The sequence below is a fragment of the Capra hircus genome, chromosome 1 (genome assembly GCF_001704415.2).
Source record: "Capra hircus breed San Clemente chromosome 1, ASM170441v1, whole genome shotgun sequence".
Classification (NCBI taxonomy): Eukaryota; Metazoa; Chordata; class Mammalia; order Artiodactyla; family Bovidae; genus Capra; species Capra hircus.
Genome location: NC_030808.1, coordinates 114989847 through 115009585, shown reverse-complemented (window position 1 = coordinate 115009585; position 19739 = coordinate 114989847). Strand labels below are relative to the sequence as shown.

The window sequence follows — 19739 nt, the reverse complement described above, 5'->3', positions numbered from 1 at the left end:
GAAAATATTTAATGTATTTGTTAGTTTTTGTGGCAGAGAAAAACAGCAAATCCATAAATATATTTGTTAAGCAAATATTTGTAGAGACCTGTGTAGATGCCAAGTGCTGGATATATTAGTGGACAAAGCACAGTGCGTGACTGCACTCTGAGAGCCCAAGTAGAAGAGATGGTTAAGGAAACACACTTAGTGATCAGTACTGGATTCTAGTGATGAAGAGTTACGTAGGAACTGAGGGAAGGAAAATTCCTTTCATAGTTGGAGCTGTGGATGAATCAGGACAAACACCAAGAGAAAGAGTCCTGATTCTTGAAGCCTAATTACTTATTAAGCATTTGGGCTTGGCAGGATCAGCCTCTGTTGTGGAAGGAAACCCATGTTCAAAAGCAGGGAGCCATAAGGAAACATGTGTTCTTAGAGGCCTCATATAGAATCTGGAAACTGGACCCATTTCTGTTTTTAAATAGTAGAAGGCTGCATAGTATATGGAATTGGACTTCCCCAGGAGCTTAAAAAAATACTGTTGCCTAGAAAATTCTGATGAATGGAGAGTTTATTTAACCAGGGTATTCTGGGCTTCAGATTGTCCAGGTGATTCTGTTGGACAGCCTACATTGAGAACCACTAGTTTTAGAACCACCTGGAATCAAACACCGATGTGCAAGTCATAGGTCTTCATGCACTTATTTGTGACCATATGCACATAGTCTCTGTGAACCTTTTTCCTTATTTGATAAATGGAACTAATAATATCCACTTGATAAGGCTATAATTTATTCACCCTTTCTTTCATTCTTTCATTCAAATTCTTATTCAGTGTGTATTTACTGAATGCCTATTGTATACCAGACATCATTTTCAGTTCTAGGAACTTAATAGTGAACTAAATGTGTCTCCCCTCCTCCTTGACATAAAAGCAGTAGAGGTTTTGCTTTTGTTTGCTCCAAGGAATTTATTTTCTACTATTATGAGGATTAAATATAATAACACAGGTAAAGCGCTTAGCACAATACCTGGCACACAATAAATAGAATTATTGTAATAATCATGTTTGCACACATTTAACTAGGGTCCTAAAGTGAAATTGAATAATGTTTTCATTCATAATAAAGCCTGATTACCTTTAATGGAATCAAATGTCTCATTTAAAACAAACAAATGATTAGCCTATAAATGCACCAGCATTAGTAAGATTGCAGTTTGTTTTTCTCTGCTGAGGGTGTTCACTGGCAAAAAAGGCAATCATAAAGCAACCTTCCTTATGCCTTCTGGGAACAAAGATATCTGTAAATCATTATTACAAGGATGTAGTCAGGATCAAATGCACCAGTTACATAATTATACATTTTTCTGTGGATACTTAGGAGAAAATAGGATGCTACTTTATAATAGCATTGCATTAATATCAGTTTTTGCGATTCTGCTGAACTCTGCAGGATGGCTTTTGTAATAGAGAATTGGCAGTGCCACAGTTCAGGAGCTTTACTAGTCTGATTAGGGCCCTCTGATGGGGCCAGCAATGACTACTTCCAGCAAGGTGCTCCTCGAAGAAGAGACATAATGAATTTACAAAAGCTCAGAAGAAATGAAGGGATGTTGCGCTTGATGGGGATGTTTTGGGGGCAGCTTTTGGAATCAAATTTCAAAGTATAGAGCTATTATTATTTATTGTCTGCCTGTTTAGCAAATAATGCTACTTATCTGGAGAGGGAGCAATTTGAGATAATGATTTCTGTATAGTTGATGTTTTAGAATTTTGAAAGCTGCTACTGATTTTACTTGGGGACAGTGCCCTAAAGTTCTTAACATTTGCTGAATTGTCAGAAAGTCAATTCATGTGACAACTCTATAGAGACAATCCAGTGGAAAAATTGTTGCCAGTTAGTAAGATCAGTATTTTTATCCAATGAAAGTATTCTTTTATCTGTAACATGGAACTGCTATTTTATATGTGTTGCAGATTATAAATTTGTTTTATTCAATGATATTTAACAAAGCTGAATTTTATTGGCCACTGACCTTATTTTCTTAAAATTTTTAAGAATGCTTTCTTCCCTCTAGATAAGTTTGCCAATTTGACCTCTGCTTCTAAATAATTTTAGTAGATTGTGCAAAGTGACATAAACATCTCAATTACTTTCTGAAGTTTACATTTAAAATACCCTCTCTGGAAATGCATATTAATTCATGGCAGGAATTAATATTGACTGACTTCTGTTCTCCATATTCTAAGCTAGTTTTTTAGTCTACTATGCTAAATTACTTATAATTCTTAAATATCTAAGAGAAAAATTATATTGCTGGTCTGCATGTGGCTGAAAACGTCACACATTGCATTTGATAGTATGTAACGGTATAAGTTTAATCTGAATAATTCTGAATAGAGACCCAGGTTGAACATGTATTTATTGTACAGGTAAACTCTTGTCTTGCTGCTGCCTTGGCAGCCGATAGTCAGTGGAGCAACATCGAATCAACTGCTATTTGAATAAGTAGCTGTTGATGGACTTGAGAGATTGCTCTGGGCCCCCATTTCTGGCAGGTTATTGATTGTTAATATCTGGGACCCCTGCAGTTTTCTGTTGTCAGTGGGTAGCTGCCTTAGGCAGAGGTGGAACTGGGAACTAGAAGTGTTACTTTAGGCTGTTTCATCAAGAGCCATCAACCTGACAGGGCAGCTCACCATGGCGTTCAGACCAACACATTGGGAGGCATAATTATTTTAATTTGAAAGTATCTGTGGACTCTATGATATACTTTTTATTCTCCCGAGTGAATTAAAAGTTGTATTAACTTTTCTCTATTACACGATCTTGTGCTTAAGACTGTATATGATAACTGCAAACATGTTGTCCTAAAACAGTTTGTGGCATCAAAGGAAGGCTGTCAGAGATTTTCAACCCCAGCACTGCTGACATTTAGGACGGATGAGTCTGTGTTATGAGGGGCTTTTCTGTGTGATGTAGGATACTTAGCAGCATTATTTGCCTCTCCTCATTAGATGCAACAGTGCCCCCCAGCTGTGCAACCAAAAATATCCCCTGCTGTTGCAAAATATTCCCTGTGAGATACAGTCACCCATAATTGAGAACCACTGCCTTAAGAAAAAAGGAATACTTGAATTCTGTGTTATTCTTGTAAATACAGGGTGAGTCAGAGCCAAATTAGGTAAAGAGTTTATTTTATTTTTTAAGATATTTCTGAGTTATAAAAATTATTTCTGTAACATATGCATCTTGATTGCATACAACTTTATTCTGTAAAACTCCCTTGAATACTAAGTAAACTCTTGGATCATCTGACTTCTTATTCCTATCAGAGGGAAGAATTATCTACACTCTCATGTCCCTTTCTTTCTAAAAAAAACTTTCCATGATTCTGTTCCTTACTGCAGGTTAAAGATAACAAACTGTTGAATATTACCTTAAAGAATAGGATCCATTTTGTCCATTTGTTTTTGTGTTTTTGAAACAAACATTATTATTTCACATAGATAAGAATAAAAACTCCATTGACTTAGGAAGTTGAAAATATACCACCAGTAAGGTGGAAAATTGTGTTAGGTTATGCTTTGAAAAATGAAAAAGCACATTGTTAAAGTAAATTTAAGGTAAATTATTTAATTTTACTCAAGAACAGATATATCTCCTGACATACAGATTTTCATCAACAAATGGAAACCATCCTTGTATATTCATGAAAGCATTTCTGGCAGAAAATTCTATCTTATAGCATTTATTCAGTGTTACTATATGTATTTCCTTGAACAATCATAATGTACTTCTTTAAGAGTATTCTTTTCAGACTTCATTTCTTCACAGTAAGCTGAATCTGTTGTAAAGTCTCTCACAGAGGAATAAGAAGCTGGTGGAACATCTATTTCCCCAGGAAAACGTGCAACAAATACATATGCCAAATACTTTATCTTATGTGCTCAAAAGAAATGGTGTCATCATCACCTTTCATATATCCTGAGATTTATTCACAGTTTACATTGACTGTGAGACTCTGTTATCCACTGGGAGTTCTGCTTTATTTATTCTAGATAATAAGACACTTGCAACCTGTTAACAGTTGTAAACAAATATTTCAAGTACATCTGACATAGCAATTATGAAATGTATTTTCTTAGACAAGTATCTAGGATTAAATCAGGACAAAGGTGGAGTTTAGCTAACTACAAGAAGTTTCTGTATTGAATGGCTGAGCTATTTTTCAAAAAGCAATTGCAAGTATTGTAGACCCCAGGCTTCAAAATCCCAGTGGAAAATTTCCTAGATAAATTACCCATTATATTTTATAGAAACATAGATTTGATGAATGCTTATTTAAGAAACATTCTTAATCTAAATGAGAATTAATAAATATACAGTTAAGTGGAGAGAGGGAGAGGGAGGGAGGAAGGGAGCAGAGGAAGAATGGATTTTGGATGGATGCATGGAAGGATGGGTGGATGCATGGAAAGATGGATGGATGCATGGAAGGAGGATAGATATATAATGTAGGATATTGACTTTGAACCAAGACCTGCCTACTAAATTTTACCTTATATTTTATTTTTCAGCCAATGTTTTCAGTTGCACCAAGCTTAGCTACCAATGCATCAGCAGCCTTTAATCCCTACCTGGGACCTGTTTCCCCAAGCCTGGTTCCAGCGGAGATCTTACCGACTGCACCAATGTTGGTTACGGGGAACCCTGGGGTCCCTGTACCTGCAGCTGCTGCAGCTGCTGCACAGAAATTAATGCGGACAGACAGACTTGAGGTAGGAGTCATGGGTATTTTTATGTATTCCATTCTAAAATTCATAGTGTGCTCTTTGTTTTTTTATTTCTTCAGTGGCTATAAAGGTTAAAAGATAATTTAGAGATTTTGGTTCAGTGTTTGGCGCATTTTGCTAGAATATGGATATGCTATATTTCATGAAAGTAACATTTATAGAAGCCACAACATCCATATGTAGAAAAGTAGGTAAGAACTTGGACCCTGGGATCAGACTGCTTTTTACTTGGTTCGGCCTCAGTTTTCTTATCTTCAAAATGAAGAAACAATTTTATCTCAGAGTTAGACTTAGCTTCCTAAATGTTTCTTGTTACTGTTGCTATTAACAAATTCTGTCAATCCCCTGATACTTGTTCTCATGAACTTGTTATTAAGTTACTACATACAAAGTGTTTAAATAATTTTTATTATAAGTTTCCTTATAACCCTCATAATGTTCCAGCAGGAATGACAAGGCACCTTTGTTTGTGAAATGCGCTGATAAATTTTTAATTGCAAATTGGGTGATACTCTGTCTTCGAGTCAAGGATAATCTGATGTATGTGCTTTGCTATTGCTGCTTGAAAAAGAAATTAAAGATATAATCTTATATTGAAGTAGTTGAGAATTTCAACTTGACTGTAAATTAGTGGACTTGGTAAACTCTAAATGGGAAAAATGGCAGCATTACTGTACACTGAAGCTCTCAAATCTGGCTTTGGTATCCAAATACAGAAAAAATGAGCTTTTCCTCTTTTCCCTGGTTAGGATGAGGCAATATTTAGCACTAGAAGTTTTGCATGTCTTAATTACAAGAGAATGGCAAAACAAGGCCATTGTATGAACATAATTGACACTAATAATTTATCAATTTAGCAGGAATTTATTTAATAAGTACCACTTTCTGTTGATTAAGTTTCATTGCATGCATTACAAAGGATCTCAGATTTCAGAGTACTTATTAACTGCCACCACCTTTCTGATGGTAGTAGCAATAGTTGATAATTATTGGATATTTACTCTCTACCAGCCCTAGCATTATCCCTCCATGTGCAACACACATTTAATGTTCAAAGCAATCTTATGAGAAAGATACCATCGTTAACTCCATTTAACAAGGCAATAAACTTGAGAGAGATATGTGATTTATTCAAGGTCACATGGGTAGGATCTTTTGGTGGGGCATGATATCAGAATTTTAAACACTGTTATTACTCCCCTTCCCATAAAGTGATGGTACAAACAAGAGCAGGAAATTTGGGCTTGTATGTTCCCTTTAGAGTTTTTGTTTGTTTTAGGCTTATTTTTAACCTTTCATTGAACATGTTGGAAAAAGCTCCTACTTATAGGAGTTCCATAAGGAGGACTCAGGAAGGATGTTGAGACCTGATTGCGTGCCCTCTGTGAACCAAGGACCCTGCCGTGTGCTAGAGATAAAACCTTGACTTGTGGGTGGTTTGTCATTGCATAGTTTTTCTTGCTCATTAATAACTAATGCTATTTGCAGAGAAATTTAGGAGTAAATTTAGGAAGTTTTAAATATTTAAAAATTATTAGATGCTCAATATGTGAATCCCCCCCCCCCAACCTTTCAGAAGCATATCTTAAGGTTCTTGATTGTTTAATGGGAACCAAATAGGTAGTCTGAGATTAACTTGATTGAATTAATTTTTAATAGGAGATTAAAACTGAGATTGTCTCTATTTAAATCTCTTTCAAGGAACCTTTTAAAAGGCTGATTGTGTATTCAGAACTCTTTTAAACTAATTCTTCCACAATTTTAGGTAGACTGTAATTGGTTATATTCTGTATGATGTTTAGTTAAAATGAAGACTTCCGTCTTTCATTTGGTTTTGTTTCTCTTTTGCAAGGAGCTACTGCAAGTATTTTTTTCTGTCTTCCTTTCTAGTAGTCACAACAAATGGCTCCTGTTGTAATGACTGTCATTTCCTTTTAACCTGAATTCCACTTATCTCAGTGCCTGATAGTAGGGCAGCTTCCTATCTTATTCTCATTCACAGGATCTGCTTCAGTGTCACAGTTACAGCCTGTTAGGATATTGCAGTGTGATGCTAAGGGGCACGTCTTTCTCCTTGGCATTGTGACTTTACACATTCCTGTCTTCAGGCTCTTCCCTTTCAAGCTCATTACACCATATCTTGGGGGTCTAAGAGACAGGGCAGTAAGTGCCAACACTTATTCACACATTTAGTTGTTTGGGATTTAAATCTGTGCTTGATTTTTAACTCATGGAACTCCCAAGTACATTTTAGAATTTTTGAGTTATTTTTGAGGTAAACAAATTTTGAATCAGTTAAAATACTGGCCAGTTCTTCTTGCCACTTCCTTTTCTTTTTTTACTACAAAATAGGAAATGAAGAAGTTAAAAAACAGCATAGATTATCATCCTTCTGATTCTTTTGTTTAGAAAAACTAACATATAGCACCCAATGTGATGCTACAAAAAATGTTGAAACTACAAAAAATGGAAAAAGAGGAACCCAAAGATTAGTGTTGGTGATGTTGCTAATTAAGTGAGTAAGCATAGGTCAAGGTTTTTTCCCCCCTAAGTGTCATATTTCACACATATTAATCTAGGGGATTATACCAGATAATCTCTATGACCACCTCCAGTAAGGTGAAATTTAGATCATTTTCTTGCATTTAATGCCAACCACAAATTATTGAAAAGGCTATTTATGTGTATATATCCACACATGCATAAGTTTTCTATCACTATCCGTATTATCCATTCTTTGTTGGATGTCTTTTAAAAGACTTTGCAGCTGTGTAGTCTCTATGGTGTAAAATCAGTTTTCTCTAAAGAGGAGCAAACCTCTTAAATATTGGTCACTGAAATGAGTCTTTTTAAAAATTCCATTTTGTGATCTTGGGGTGCCTTTGTGTAATTTCTGAGTGGCAGTTATTTTCAATGATTATTTCAACAAATTGTTAAAATCTGTATGTACTAGAAAGGACTGAGGTTTTTAGTCATATCTGCTTTACTACAAAGAGTTGGTAATTAAGGAAATTGTTTATTTTCAAGATACACAACAATTTTTTTATGGTGCAAAAAGGATCCATGAGTGCGTTTATTCTCTCCTTTATTCAGCAATATCCAATGAAGAACTGTTGACCATATTTCAAGTAAAAACTGTTGTGAGGAATATCTTGAGGCATCAAAAGGTTGCCTACTGTTTTATAACAATAAAAGGTCCCCCAGAATAGTGCCAAGCTCATAAGTGATGGCCTAGTAGCTTGTTCAATGAAGGAATAAATGACTCAGTCAACTAGTTAATCAATTAATTAATCCATGCCCTTATTCAGAGTTTAGGGTAATCTACCAGAGGAGATAAAACAAGACACATTTTTAACATTGTTAGCATTATCCTTGGGAACATGTTTACATTTTGAACATTCCAACTACAAAATATGGCATCTTGTTCTTGCCCCTAATCCTAGAGCAGTAGTTTTCAAGCTTTAATGTGATTAGAATCACTTGGGATGATTGTTAAAAATGAAAAGCCTGGGGATTCTCTGGAGGTCCAGTGGTTAGGACATGGGCTTTCACTGAGGAGGGTGCAGGTTTAATTCCTGCTCAGGGAACTAAGATCCTGCAAGCCACAAGGCACAACCAAAAATTAAAACATAAAAAATTGTTTTTAAATGTGGGCCCTCATCCCCACAGACTGATTTGGTGGGTCTCCAGTGGGGCTCTCAAATTCTTTTCACAGGTGATCTGGGTGATTCTAAATGCAAATGGTTTATAAAATACTGTCCAGGGGATGTGAGCACCTGTTATTTAAGTATTAACTTTTTTATCATTAACCTCATGTAGTTACTTGTGATTCTGGATTAAAAATCTGTCTCCTCAAATGCATTTAGTATTCTGTATTTTGTGAAGTTGCTGGGAACAACGTGGTACAGCATAATGAAATATGTTAAAAAAACAATGATGATTTTGGGGGGCAATTTATACCACATAACAGCATTAATAAAACAGAGAACAAACCAGTGGCCACATGCTTCATATGCTGATGGAGACATTAGATTGCCATTAGGTTAACTATAATATTTTTATATTAATAGTCTATATGATATATTCCAGCAAAGGTGGGAAAACTACTCAGCTTCTGATATTTTCAGTTGGAGTTGTTTCAAAATAATGCATTCATTTGCTGAAAGTTTTATTCTACTGAGGCAATCATGACATGAGTTTTTAATTCAGGCCACTGGATACTGAATGCTTCCACTACTTACTGATAGAGAAGAGTCTAGTGGCTTTTTTTCATATAGGTATAAAAACATATGATACCTACTGACTACACACACAAAAAAAGCATTTAAAGCTAAATGTGGATTTAAGTGATGGTGAAAGGATGCCTCCATGACAGCATTATAGGCATTTAATGGATTTGTCATGATCTACTGCATATAAATGACACTCATTTCAAAATGAGATTAGAAAAGCAAGTGCTTTTAATAATACAAGAAAGGCTTATTGATAGAATTACTTTACTTTTGTGTTTTTGTCTCGAGTATTTAGCTACTGCTTCTGTGATATTTTAATTTCTTTGGAAAATCACCAAGAAATATTAAGAGTTTAATGCACATGGTTCTATGAAGTTTAAATTTAAAAAAATAACTGTAATAAGATTTTAGAATGGATGAATAATGTAGTGTAATAAGACTCTAAAATGGTAAATTCATGTTCCCATTTAAAATTCCTAGTCTGTGATGTCTGTAATTAGTTGGAGTTTTGCTTTGGAGACGATATAGTTGCAAGTTGTTTCTTTAGTTGGTCATTCTGATATATTCAGATTTGATTTTTAAGTTCCTTGAAATCAAATGACAAATTCTTAGCTATATTATCTATAGAAATGTGCTTGTCTTCATTGGCTAATGGCAGTAATGATGGATTTCACCTTTCAGATTTCAAAGAAAAGTCCCAGATGATCTTAGCAGAAATCCTCTAGAGTAGCATTATAGATGTCTTTTTCTTCATTTTTCAAAAAATGAGATTCAGATAGACCAAGTTTGTTCAGTTATCTGGTAACAAACTGAAACTAGATATCACGTCATTAGATATTTATCTTGGGAATGTAATTATACAAGCAATTAACTAAGATCGTTTCCCCTAATCATCACACTTTTAAGATATGGATATTTGAATTATTTTTGAAACATAGATAATTTCTTCATATTTGTATATTCATGACCTATAATGCTATGGATTCTTTGATAAAATAATTGATTATTCAGTATTTATGTTTTAAAATGTGTGTTAGCTCAAATTTAATAGAAAATAAAACATCCATGACATGATACTTAACTGTTGAACAACAGGTATATATGTATCTTTGACTAAGCTCCTTAATATTAGTCATTAGACTTCAATTGGGCTTTCCTGGTGGCTCAGTGGTAGTTAAAAAAAAATCCCCGCCTGCCAGTGCAGGAGACGTGGGTTTGATCCCTGGGTCGGGAAAATCCCCTGGAGGAGGAAATGGTAACCCACTCCAAAATTCTTGCCTGGGAAATCCCATGGACAGAGGAGCCTAGCAGGCTGTAGTCCATGGGGTTGCAAAAGAGTCAGACACAACTGAGTGACTAACACTTTCATTTCTTGCAACCTATTATTATTTTGACCTATTTGAAATATGTTTGTCATGTTTATAAAAAATTGAGATCACATAAAAGAATTGTTTATTTTAACCAGATTTGTATAGTATGTTTTAAGCTATCTATGTATTATTTTTTCAGTATTCATGATTCCGTAACTAGTAAATATAAATACTAGATAGAACCCAAAATTTCTGTGTTTAGACTCTGTCCTCTTTGCATACTACCACTGCTATTTAATTAACAAAGAAGGTTTATGTAGAATTAACATAGATTTCCTTAGGAAGTTTTTCTAATTGCTTTTCCTTTTGATTATTTAAAGTTTATTAGCCAAAGATGTTTTTCTGGAAATGAAATTTATACTTTAATGTTTTCAGTAAATATTTTTATCGAAGTGATGATTTTTACTGTGAAAGTAACTTCTTAGCCTTTTTGTATGAAAGTTTACAAAACTTACGTGATTTCCAAAGCAAATCTTATGTTAACACTTACAAACATCCTTTTTGATTGAAGGTTGTTAGCTAGTAGATGGAATTATTTTCACCTAGGTTTTAAACCACTTATCAAACTGTAAAAGTAGTTGTATTTGTTGACCCACTAATACCATTTCTACATATTCATCCTTATAGAATGATTTTTTTGGTATGGTCTTGAAGATAGCCTTTGCAACATTATTTATAGTATGGAAATATTGGAAATAATCTAGATGTTCTCTGAAAGAGTTACTTATACTGTGCATATCTATTTGATGGAATTTGATTCAGTCAGCAAAAATGATCGCTGTGGACACTATTTAGTAAAATGGCAAAAAGAATGTTTACATACATCAGCAAGCAATAACAGATCACCAAGTAATAACCATACTCTACTTACAACTATTTAAAAAATACATTAGTGCAGAAGATTAGATGGGAATAGCAAAAAGGGCCATAACATTGTTAGGATTTTCAAATTTAATCTTCTTTGTTACAAATTCTCTATACGGTAAATTGTGCAACTTTCTTATCCTGATTTGAGTTGGATGGTTAAATTTGTTGAAATTTTGTCTGTCAACTAGAATTTGCAAATGCAGTACCAGACTAAGACATTTCTTTGAGAGAGCAGCACACCCTACAGTTTCTCGAGTTTATCAGAGAAACCAGGCCAAACTCATATTCATCAGTCAAGAAACAGATCTCATTTTATTTTTAATGAAAAATTTTATTTAGAAATGAGATGTATTGATTATTAGAGAAAAATCTGGGTGAAAAGCTGTGGGTGGTTTGTTCTGTTGAGATAGGTCTCCAATAAGCCAGATGTACATCTAAAGCTTGGCAGCATCCTTTAGCCCCTCTGGCCTTGCGGCTCATACCAGTACAGGTTTACACAAGAGATTTTCTGTTTCTTCTTTATATTTTTTCAAAGGCAAGAATAATTAGAGAAAAGCTATTTCAGTGTAGTTCTTCTACTCTGTTTCTCTTGTCAGGAGAAACATTAAGCTGGATTAAAAACAAAAAAAGTGAAACAGTCACTTTAGGACAAGATTCTAAGCTGACTGCTAGTTATCAACTCTGCTTAAGTGTTTTTTAGAATTCTCCCTAAATGAATCCTGCAAGACTGTAAAGAGTACAAAATTGTACTAAACCAGTTATTAGCTTATACAAAACACACATACTAACTTATACAAAACACACATATACATAGGTATAAAGCAAATGGACAGGGACCAGAAGAGGTCTTAGAATGACCATCTTTATGCAACCTGACGGTAAGTTCATATTCCTGAAAATAAAAAGAACATTGAGACAGACAGAGAAATAAAAAGTCAAAATCAGCCCAGCATTCAGGTTTTATTTGGGGGGACTGATGCTTGAATTTCTGGCACAAACACTGGCGTAATTGCTTTTGGAAAATAACAAATCTTTGATTTTAGTAGTTATTCAGGCTCCTGCAGATAGACTACCTTTAGATGTTATTTCTTGTCATTGTGGCAGAGAGGAAGAGAAATTGGAAGAGTGTTGGTTCAGCTGCCACCAGATTCTTTGTGAGCATATTCGAGAAAGCAAAAATTACTGAAAAGCTAATAACAGTAGTGTCCGAACAACAGTTTACTGTTGGGTGAGGCTGAATTGACATAGATTTTTTTAAACAGAAAAGTGGCCTTTTTGCTTATGCATAAGTTTTACATATCTACATGAAAAGTTCTTAATCCATATTTAAAATCTCCTCGTACTTTGAGAAGTCTAATTTAGTAAGTGGGGATTTGTGGTTTAGAAAGCAGCACAGCTTGATTGCATGCTCAGTGAGAGTGGAGGACACGAATTCCGGAAAACAGCTTAACCACGTTTCCTTTTCAAATTATAAACTCTTCGATATCCTTGTTTTCTTTTATTCAAGAAGATAAATGTAATGATAAAAAAGTAGCGTCTTTCGTAACTTTCTAAGTCATCTTTTACTCCTAATATTTCTGGGAGTATCTGGCACAGAGTAATTATTTAATAATTTTTTAAAATTATATAAATTGGAGTGATGAGTAGAGTTGACTTGGCTATATAGATAGGATGCATTTCTTTAGCTTGAAGTTTCTAAATGGTACAAGATGCTCTTTTTTAACGTGAAGCATGATACAAATTATAGAGGCCTTTTTAAAAGGAATCATTTTCCTCAATAATGGGATATGTATATAAAAGGAGGAAACACCTAGAATTGAATGAAATCGTTTTATGTACTTAAATCCAAGAAAATCTTTGTTTTTTAAATCATAGCAGAGTTTGCCTTATTTTTTTTTTCTTCGTGAATTCCAAAATAGAGTGTTCAGGGACTGTATCTGTTCCGTTTGTAAAAGATTTGTGAAAAACAAAAAGGAAACATCCTTAAAGCATGAAGTAATATGAGCATAAAAATATCAAAAGGACTTTCTGTGTTTAGGTGGCCCTCTTGTGGTAAAAAGGTCAAATTTTCCTGAATGAAAGTGCTGGCAACTTTTTAAAAAGAGCAAGCACCTTGACAAGCTATGAAGTATGTGCTGTTGCATCCAACTCTTTGCGACCCCACGGACTGTAGCCCACCAGCCTCCTCTGTCCATGGAATTTTCCAGCAAGAATACAGGAGTGGGTTGCCACTTCCTACTCCAGGGGATCTTCCCGACCCACGAATTAAACCCACATCTCCTAAATTGGCAGGCAGATTCTTTACCACTGTGCCACCTGGGAAATCCCCAACAACCTTTAATAGTAAGAGGTCTGAATCAAGCAAATGGATGTAAAATAATCCATTTTCACCTTTTCTCCAGGGACCCTATCCAAAATTAATAGATATAAAACAAACAGATAACAAAAACTAATCCTTTTCCATCTGCTTTACATTCACTACCCGGTGAATAACTAACGATCAAAAATATAGCTCTTAGAAACATTTTACAAAAAAGCTATCATTTTACTTTTTACACTTTAACTTTTAAATTATTTCTGATTAGCATAAAATTTGCAAAAATAGAACTGAGTTCCTACATCTCCTTCACCCAGCTTATCTAAATATTGACAGGTTACATAACCATGTTACCGCTTACAAAACCAGAGAATTAACATTGATATGCTGCTATTAACCAATCTACAGACCTTAATCAAATTTCACCCATTGTCCTACCAATATCCTTCCTCTGACTCAGGATTGTTCAGTCTATAACAGTATCTCAGTCTTTCTTTGTCTTTCATGACCTTGACACTTTGGGAGAGTACTGATGAGTCATTTTGTAAAACATCCTACCATTTTAGTTTGTTTAATGTATTGTCATGATTAAATTCAGGTTATGCATTCTCAGCAATAATACAACAAATGTGATGTTGTAACCTTTTTTCAGTGCATCATATCAGTAGATATGTGATATCATTATGTCTTTATTACTGGTGATATTAACTTTGTTTGGTTAAGTGGTGTCTATAGAGTTCTTCACTACAAAGTTACTATTTCCTCCTGTTTCCTAATGAGTAAGTATGGCCTTCCATGATGGCTCAGTAGTAAAGAATCCACCGGCAATGTAGGAGTTGCGGGTTCAGTTGCTGGGTTGGGAAGATCCCCTGGAGAAGGAAATGGCAACCTACTCCAATACTCTTGTCTGGAGAATCCCATGGGCAGAGGAGCCTGGTGAGCTACAGTCCACGGGGTCACTAAAGAGTCAGACACGACTAAGCAATTGAACAACAACAATGAATAAGTATATCAACTTTATTTAAATTAGATGTTTTACCATAGTTAGTATCTTAAGTGCATTTTCTTCCTCATGGACATTTTCTTGAAATGGGGCTGTAATTAGTATACTACGACTTCCCTGTAGCTCAAATGGTAAAGAATATGCCTGTGAGGAGGGAGACCAGGGTTCGATTCCTGGGTCGGGAAGTTTCTCTGGAGGAGGGAATGGCAATCCATTCCAGTATTCTTGCCTGGAGAATTCCATGGACAGAGAAGCCTGGCAGGCTACAGTCCATGGGGTTGAAAGAGTCAGACATGACTGAGTGACTCACACACACACAATGTTTTCAAGTTATTTTGTGGTTCCTTTGCAAATTCTTTCCCCCTTTCACCTGTGGCCTTCTGTCACCACTCCTGCACTTTAAATCTTGAGAAAGTTTCTACTTGTCCATATTGACTGACCTTCGTGCACTTTATGACCCCATAGGTATGTCGAGAGTACCAGCGAGGCAATTGCAACAGAGGAGAAAATGATTGTCGGTTTGCCCATCCTGCTGACAGCACAATGATTGACACCAATGACAACACAGTCACCGTGTGTATGGATTACATCAAAGGGAGATGCTCTCGGGAAAAGTGCAAATACTTCCATCCTCCCGCACATCTGCAAGCCAAGATCAAGGCTGCCCAATACCAGGTCAACCAGGCTGCCGCAGCACAGGCTGCAGCCACTGCAGCTGCCATGGTGAGTAGAGACCTTAGCTCAGTCCTTGTGAACGGTCACAAAAACAGTGAACAGCTGTATCTGACAACAAGCTATTCATTTATTAACCTTTTTAAAATTTTTTTTTTTTTTTTTTTTTGCTGAAGATATGTTTGTTCAGGTATCCCAGACAATACGTAATGAAGTGACCATTCAGAGAAGTGAGGGTAACTCCTCAAATGGTTCAGATTGCTCCTACCCTCGGCCTAATTTTTAATACTCTGTCTTACTCTGGATATAGGGTTTCTGAAATTTCTGCTTTGTACAGAACACCTGTCTCCTTTTCAGTTTAACGATACTGCCATTTCTGGTCCTCTTATTTCTGTGTGCTATCTAATCAGCCATTGTTTTCCTTCGGTGTGTTCTTCTGCACATCAAGGCTCTTCTCTACATTTATCTTGCTTTAACCATAACAAAATCTGAAACTATTTAGGAGAATTGCTTCAACAAAACTGGTTTTAGGTTTCCGTATAAGATGTTGAGCAGTTTGCGTATCTAGATTATCTTGAACTATATTGTGGCATAAACAGACCTGTAAAACTAGAGACGTTTGCCTATGCCATTACATAGAGAGGAGAAAGCAGGACTGAAGGAAGAGTTAGAAATGGATCATTTAGAACAGATACTAAACTATAATGAAGGGAAAATTTAACGTGATCTAATAGCTGATTTTAATGAGTCCAGTTTTGTTCTTTGCTTAGCTGTTTTAATGTTGTCCTTTTTTTTTTACATAAATATATGACTTAATTGTTAAATTATTCATGAAAAAGAACCCTGTGTGGTATTTCGTAGCACAGTCAAATAGTCACGGAGAGGTCTTTTCTGTGTTTGTTTATGGATACTTGAGCAAAAATACAGAAGGCAGACTCTCTCCTCTTCTCTTCCTTCCACTCTCTCTTTTTTTTTTTTTCTGTTAGAGTATCTTGTTTGTAATTAACTACGAAGAGGAGTTATCCTCCCAATAACAACTCAGTAGTGCCTTTATTGTGCATGCTTAGTCTTGTTATTCGTTGTATATGGCATTCCGATGATTTGTTTTTTTATTTGTTTTTTCTCACCTACCCAAAAATGCACTGCTGCCCCCATGATGCACCTCTGCTTGCTGTTTATGTTAATGCGCTTGAACCCCACTGGCCCATTGCCATCATGTGCTCGCTGCCTGCTAATTAAGACTCAGTCGGCTGTCAAATCACTGAAGCGACCCCTCGAGGCAACCTTTGACCTGGTACTATGACCTTTCACCTTTTAGCTTGGCATGTAGCTTTATTGTAGATACAAGTTTTTTTTTTTTAATCAATTTAAAAATATATATTCCTTTTTCTGTTAAAAAGTTGTAAAGTACAATGAAAACTGAGTGTGGTTTCCTGACAAAATTAGTGGAAAGACTGTAAACAAGTCCCTGGACAGATGTGGTACAATGAAAGAATCCAAAAACCCAGCAGCCCACATTCAGTTTAACTACATTGTAGAATGTTCTAATGAAGTATTTGAAGGACATTAAAAATGTATTTTTGGACTGTATATTTATGTACCTGTTTGGTTAGCATGGCTTTAGTGATAGAATTATTGACTTTTTAATATTTATAGTTCAATGTTTTAAGAAAAAAAAAAAACTTGCATGCTCTGGGACATGTGCATGTTCAGGTAGATTTGGGGAGGAGGGCAGAGTGGGGCTGGGTTTTATTTTACCAGTTTCGGTCACTTCGTACAATTAACTCTTAACATTGCTTATACTTGTCAATCCTCATGGAGCTCGCGGTGCAGCTTTTCTTCTTTTCCCAAATCAATGGCTTCTCCCAGAAAGCCTGAAGCATTATGGGACTTAAAACACTTTAACACATTATAACATGTGCTCTCATACTAGTGGGTTTTTTTTTTTCTCCAAAACAAAAATAATGCTTCCTTTAAAGCTTTTATCTTGCTTTTTTTTCCCCCCCTTTAAATTTTTGTTTATTGGATGTTTTTCCCTCGGGTAGTTAAGTGCTCTGCTGCTTGCTTGCTCATGCTTCCTAACAATTTTAGCCTTCAACTGATTTTTCTTTTTTCTTTTTCTCTTTTTACTGGTATTTGTTTTTTATACTCACTCACTAAACAGGGAATTCCTCAAGCTGTACTTCCCCCATTACCAAAGAGGCCTGCTCTTGAAAAAACCAACGGTGCCACAGCAGTCTTTAACACTGGTATTTTCCAATACCAACAGGCTCTAGCCAACATGCAGTTACAACAGCATACAGCATTTCTCCCACCAGGTAAGGCGTTTGAGTTTGCTAATAAATAAATCTGATAATGCATGTAGATTTCTATTGGTAGAGCAGATAAGCCATGCCCCTAGTCATTTTTAACCATAGAGCAGGTGGAAGGTAAGATGAAAAGTTGTCTCAGGTCTCTCCTATGATTTTCCTTAAAAGCTAAGAGTTTTAGCTTAATGAAAAATGGATGAGAAGTCAGTGATATTTTGTATATTTATTTGTATTTGTGTAATTTGAAATGAAATAGAGTTCTCTTTTTTTTTTCCTCTTTCCTCAACACTGTTACATGTCTGTCAAGCTATTTTATGAGCCTTTCCTGCTGTAAGACCCCTTTGCCTTCATGATTCCAGAGTTCATTTGAATTATATGAAATGACACTTCAGTTTTGGTTTTTATTTTTCAGCCTTTTTGTTTTCAAGGTGGAGAATAAAAAACTGACTCTGTTCCAATCTTATTGGTACCAATCAGTATACATCACTTAAAGTTTTTGCTCCTGAGCTAATATTGAAGTAGCCCTAAGTACCCAGTGAAGTTTACATTTATAAGTGAGTTACACATTTGTGGTTTCAGTTGATTTCAACTTAGTAACAAACATACTCTAGAACTATACACAAAGATTTACAATTTAAAAACATAAACTAATCAGTCACTTAATTACCTGGAAATTTATTATTTTTACTTACTCTTCATTTGCTTCAGACAATACATATTACATTCCTTATAATCTAGAATTTAAATAACCAGAGACTCTAATCTTATTTCTTCTTCATCTCTTAATCTTTCTTAAAAATTGCCATGTGTTAAGAGATTCAGTTAATAAAATAATTTTATTAATTAAATTGATAAATTTATGATTAGATGTGTATGTCAAAGATATAGACCCATTAGTATGTTATACTATGCTAACAGTATTTACAGTGCATTAGGTTCAAAATTGGAGAAGGCAATGGCACCCCACTCCAGTACTCTTGCCTGGAAAATCCCATGGATGGAGCCTGGTGGGCTGCAGTCCATGGAGTTGCTAAGAGTCGGACACGACTGAGCGACTTTGCTTTCACTTTTCACTTTCATGTATTGGAAAAGGAAATGGCAACCCACTCCAGTGTTCTTGCCTGGAGAATCCCAGGGATGGGGAGCCTGGTGGGCTGCTGTCTATGGGGTCGCACAGAGTCAGACACGACTGAAGTGACTTAGCAGCAGGTTCAAAATACCATGAGAAAATGTGATAATTCTCATTAGTTTTTACTGCCAAGTACAGCTTTTTATACAGTGCCTCTTTGAAAACTAGCCATCCATGTGTAGAATATGTAGTAACATTCAGTGAACTAGAATAGAATATTCCACTAATTGAAATAGCCTGCCTTAGCACCACAGATAAAGTTATGTTTGTACTCATGAAATAGTATCTATCAAGTTGCAGTTTGTCCATTTTAGAATAGAAATTAAGTCATTTGATCTTTGGGTATTTGTTGTACTCTGAAGGAAAAGTCACATTTCTTTTAAGTTTTATAAAATTAAAAATTTTTTCTCAACATATGTATGTTTTCAGAGATTTCCGGAAATAATTTGTTTTGCTTTAGTATAAATTTCCATCTCCCCGGATTTATGCTGTCTCCAACAAATAATCTATCAATTTTTCTATAGTCAGATCACTAGACAAAGTTTCAAGGAATTATAGGTAACTACTGTGATCTTTTTGAGTAAATTAAAAACTATTTTGTCAGTTTATTTCACTAAATGAAACATTACTACTAGAAATGACAGTTTCTTTATTTAAAAATCTAAAAGTGAAAACAAATTTAACTTCTTCCATATGTTACTTAAAGAAACCTAAAATAATCTGTTTTATCAAGCAGATTTTGCTTCAGTTTCTCCAACAACATTCACATGACTGAAGACTTTTCTAAATAAGTGTAATCATTAATTGTATGACATGTCTGACTCTGATTCATGACCATAGGCTCTCTATGGAATGGGTTTTAGTCTGTAGGTAGGATAGAGCAAAAGATGCTAGGTAAAATTCAACTCAGGGAAAACCAATACATACCTTCATAAATCAGAGTCATACTTACCTCTCTGTCTAGAAACTAAGCATTGTTAATTTAAATAAAATGTGCCATAATATATTGAAATATGCTGAAATTTTAAAGATTTGTTTACATTTTTTATGATAAATTTGC

The 19739-nt window shown here is 35.1% G+C and overlaps 1 protein-coding gene across 19 annotated transcripts in view; it reads left to right on the top strand.

Annotated features, from left to right (window-relative positions):
• Positions 1-19739, top strand: part of MBNL1 (muscleblind like splicing regulator 1) — a 218483-nt gene that overhangs the window by 183223 nt on the left and 15521 nt on the right. For 12 of the 19 annotated variants that reach the window (XR_001918128.1, XM_005675421.3, XM_013965694.2 and 9 more), the window contains 4 exons: positions 4565-4765; positions 15035-15292; positions 16482-16535; positions 17406-17559. Coding sequence is in view for 18 of the 19 variants with exons in the window: in XM_005675421.3 (XP_005675478.1) it covers positions 4565-4765; positions 15035-15292; positions 16482-16535; positions 17406-17559 (667 nt within the window). In the remaining variant the exon portion in view is untranslated. The remainder of the gene's footprint in view (positions 1-4564; positions 4766-15034; positions 15293-16481; positions 16536-17405; positions 17560-19739) is intronic. The other 7 variants (XM_005675428.3, XM_005675427.2, XM_013965708.2 and 4 more) reach the window with 3 other exon arrangements.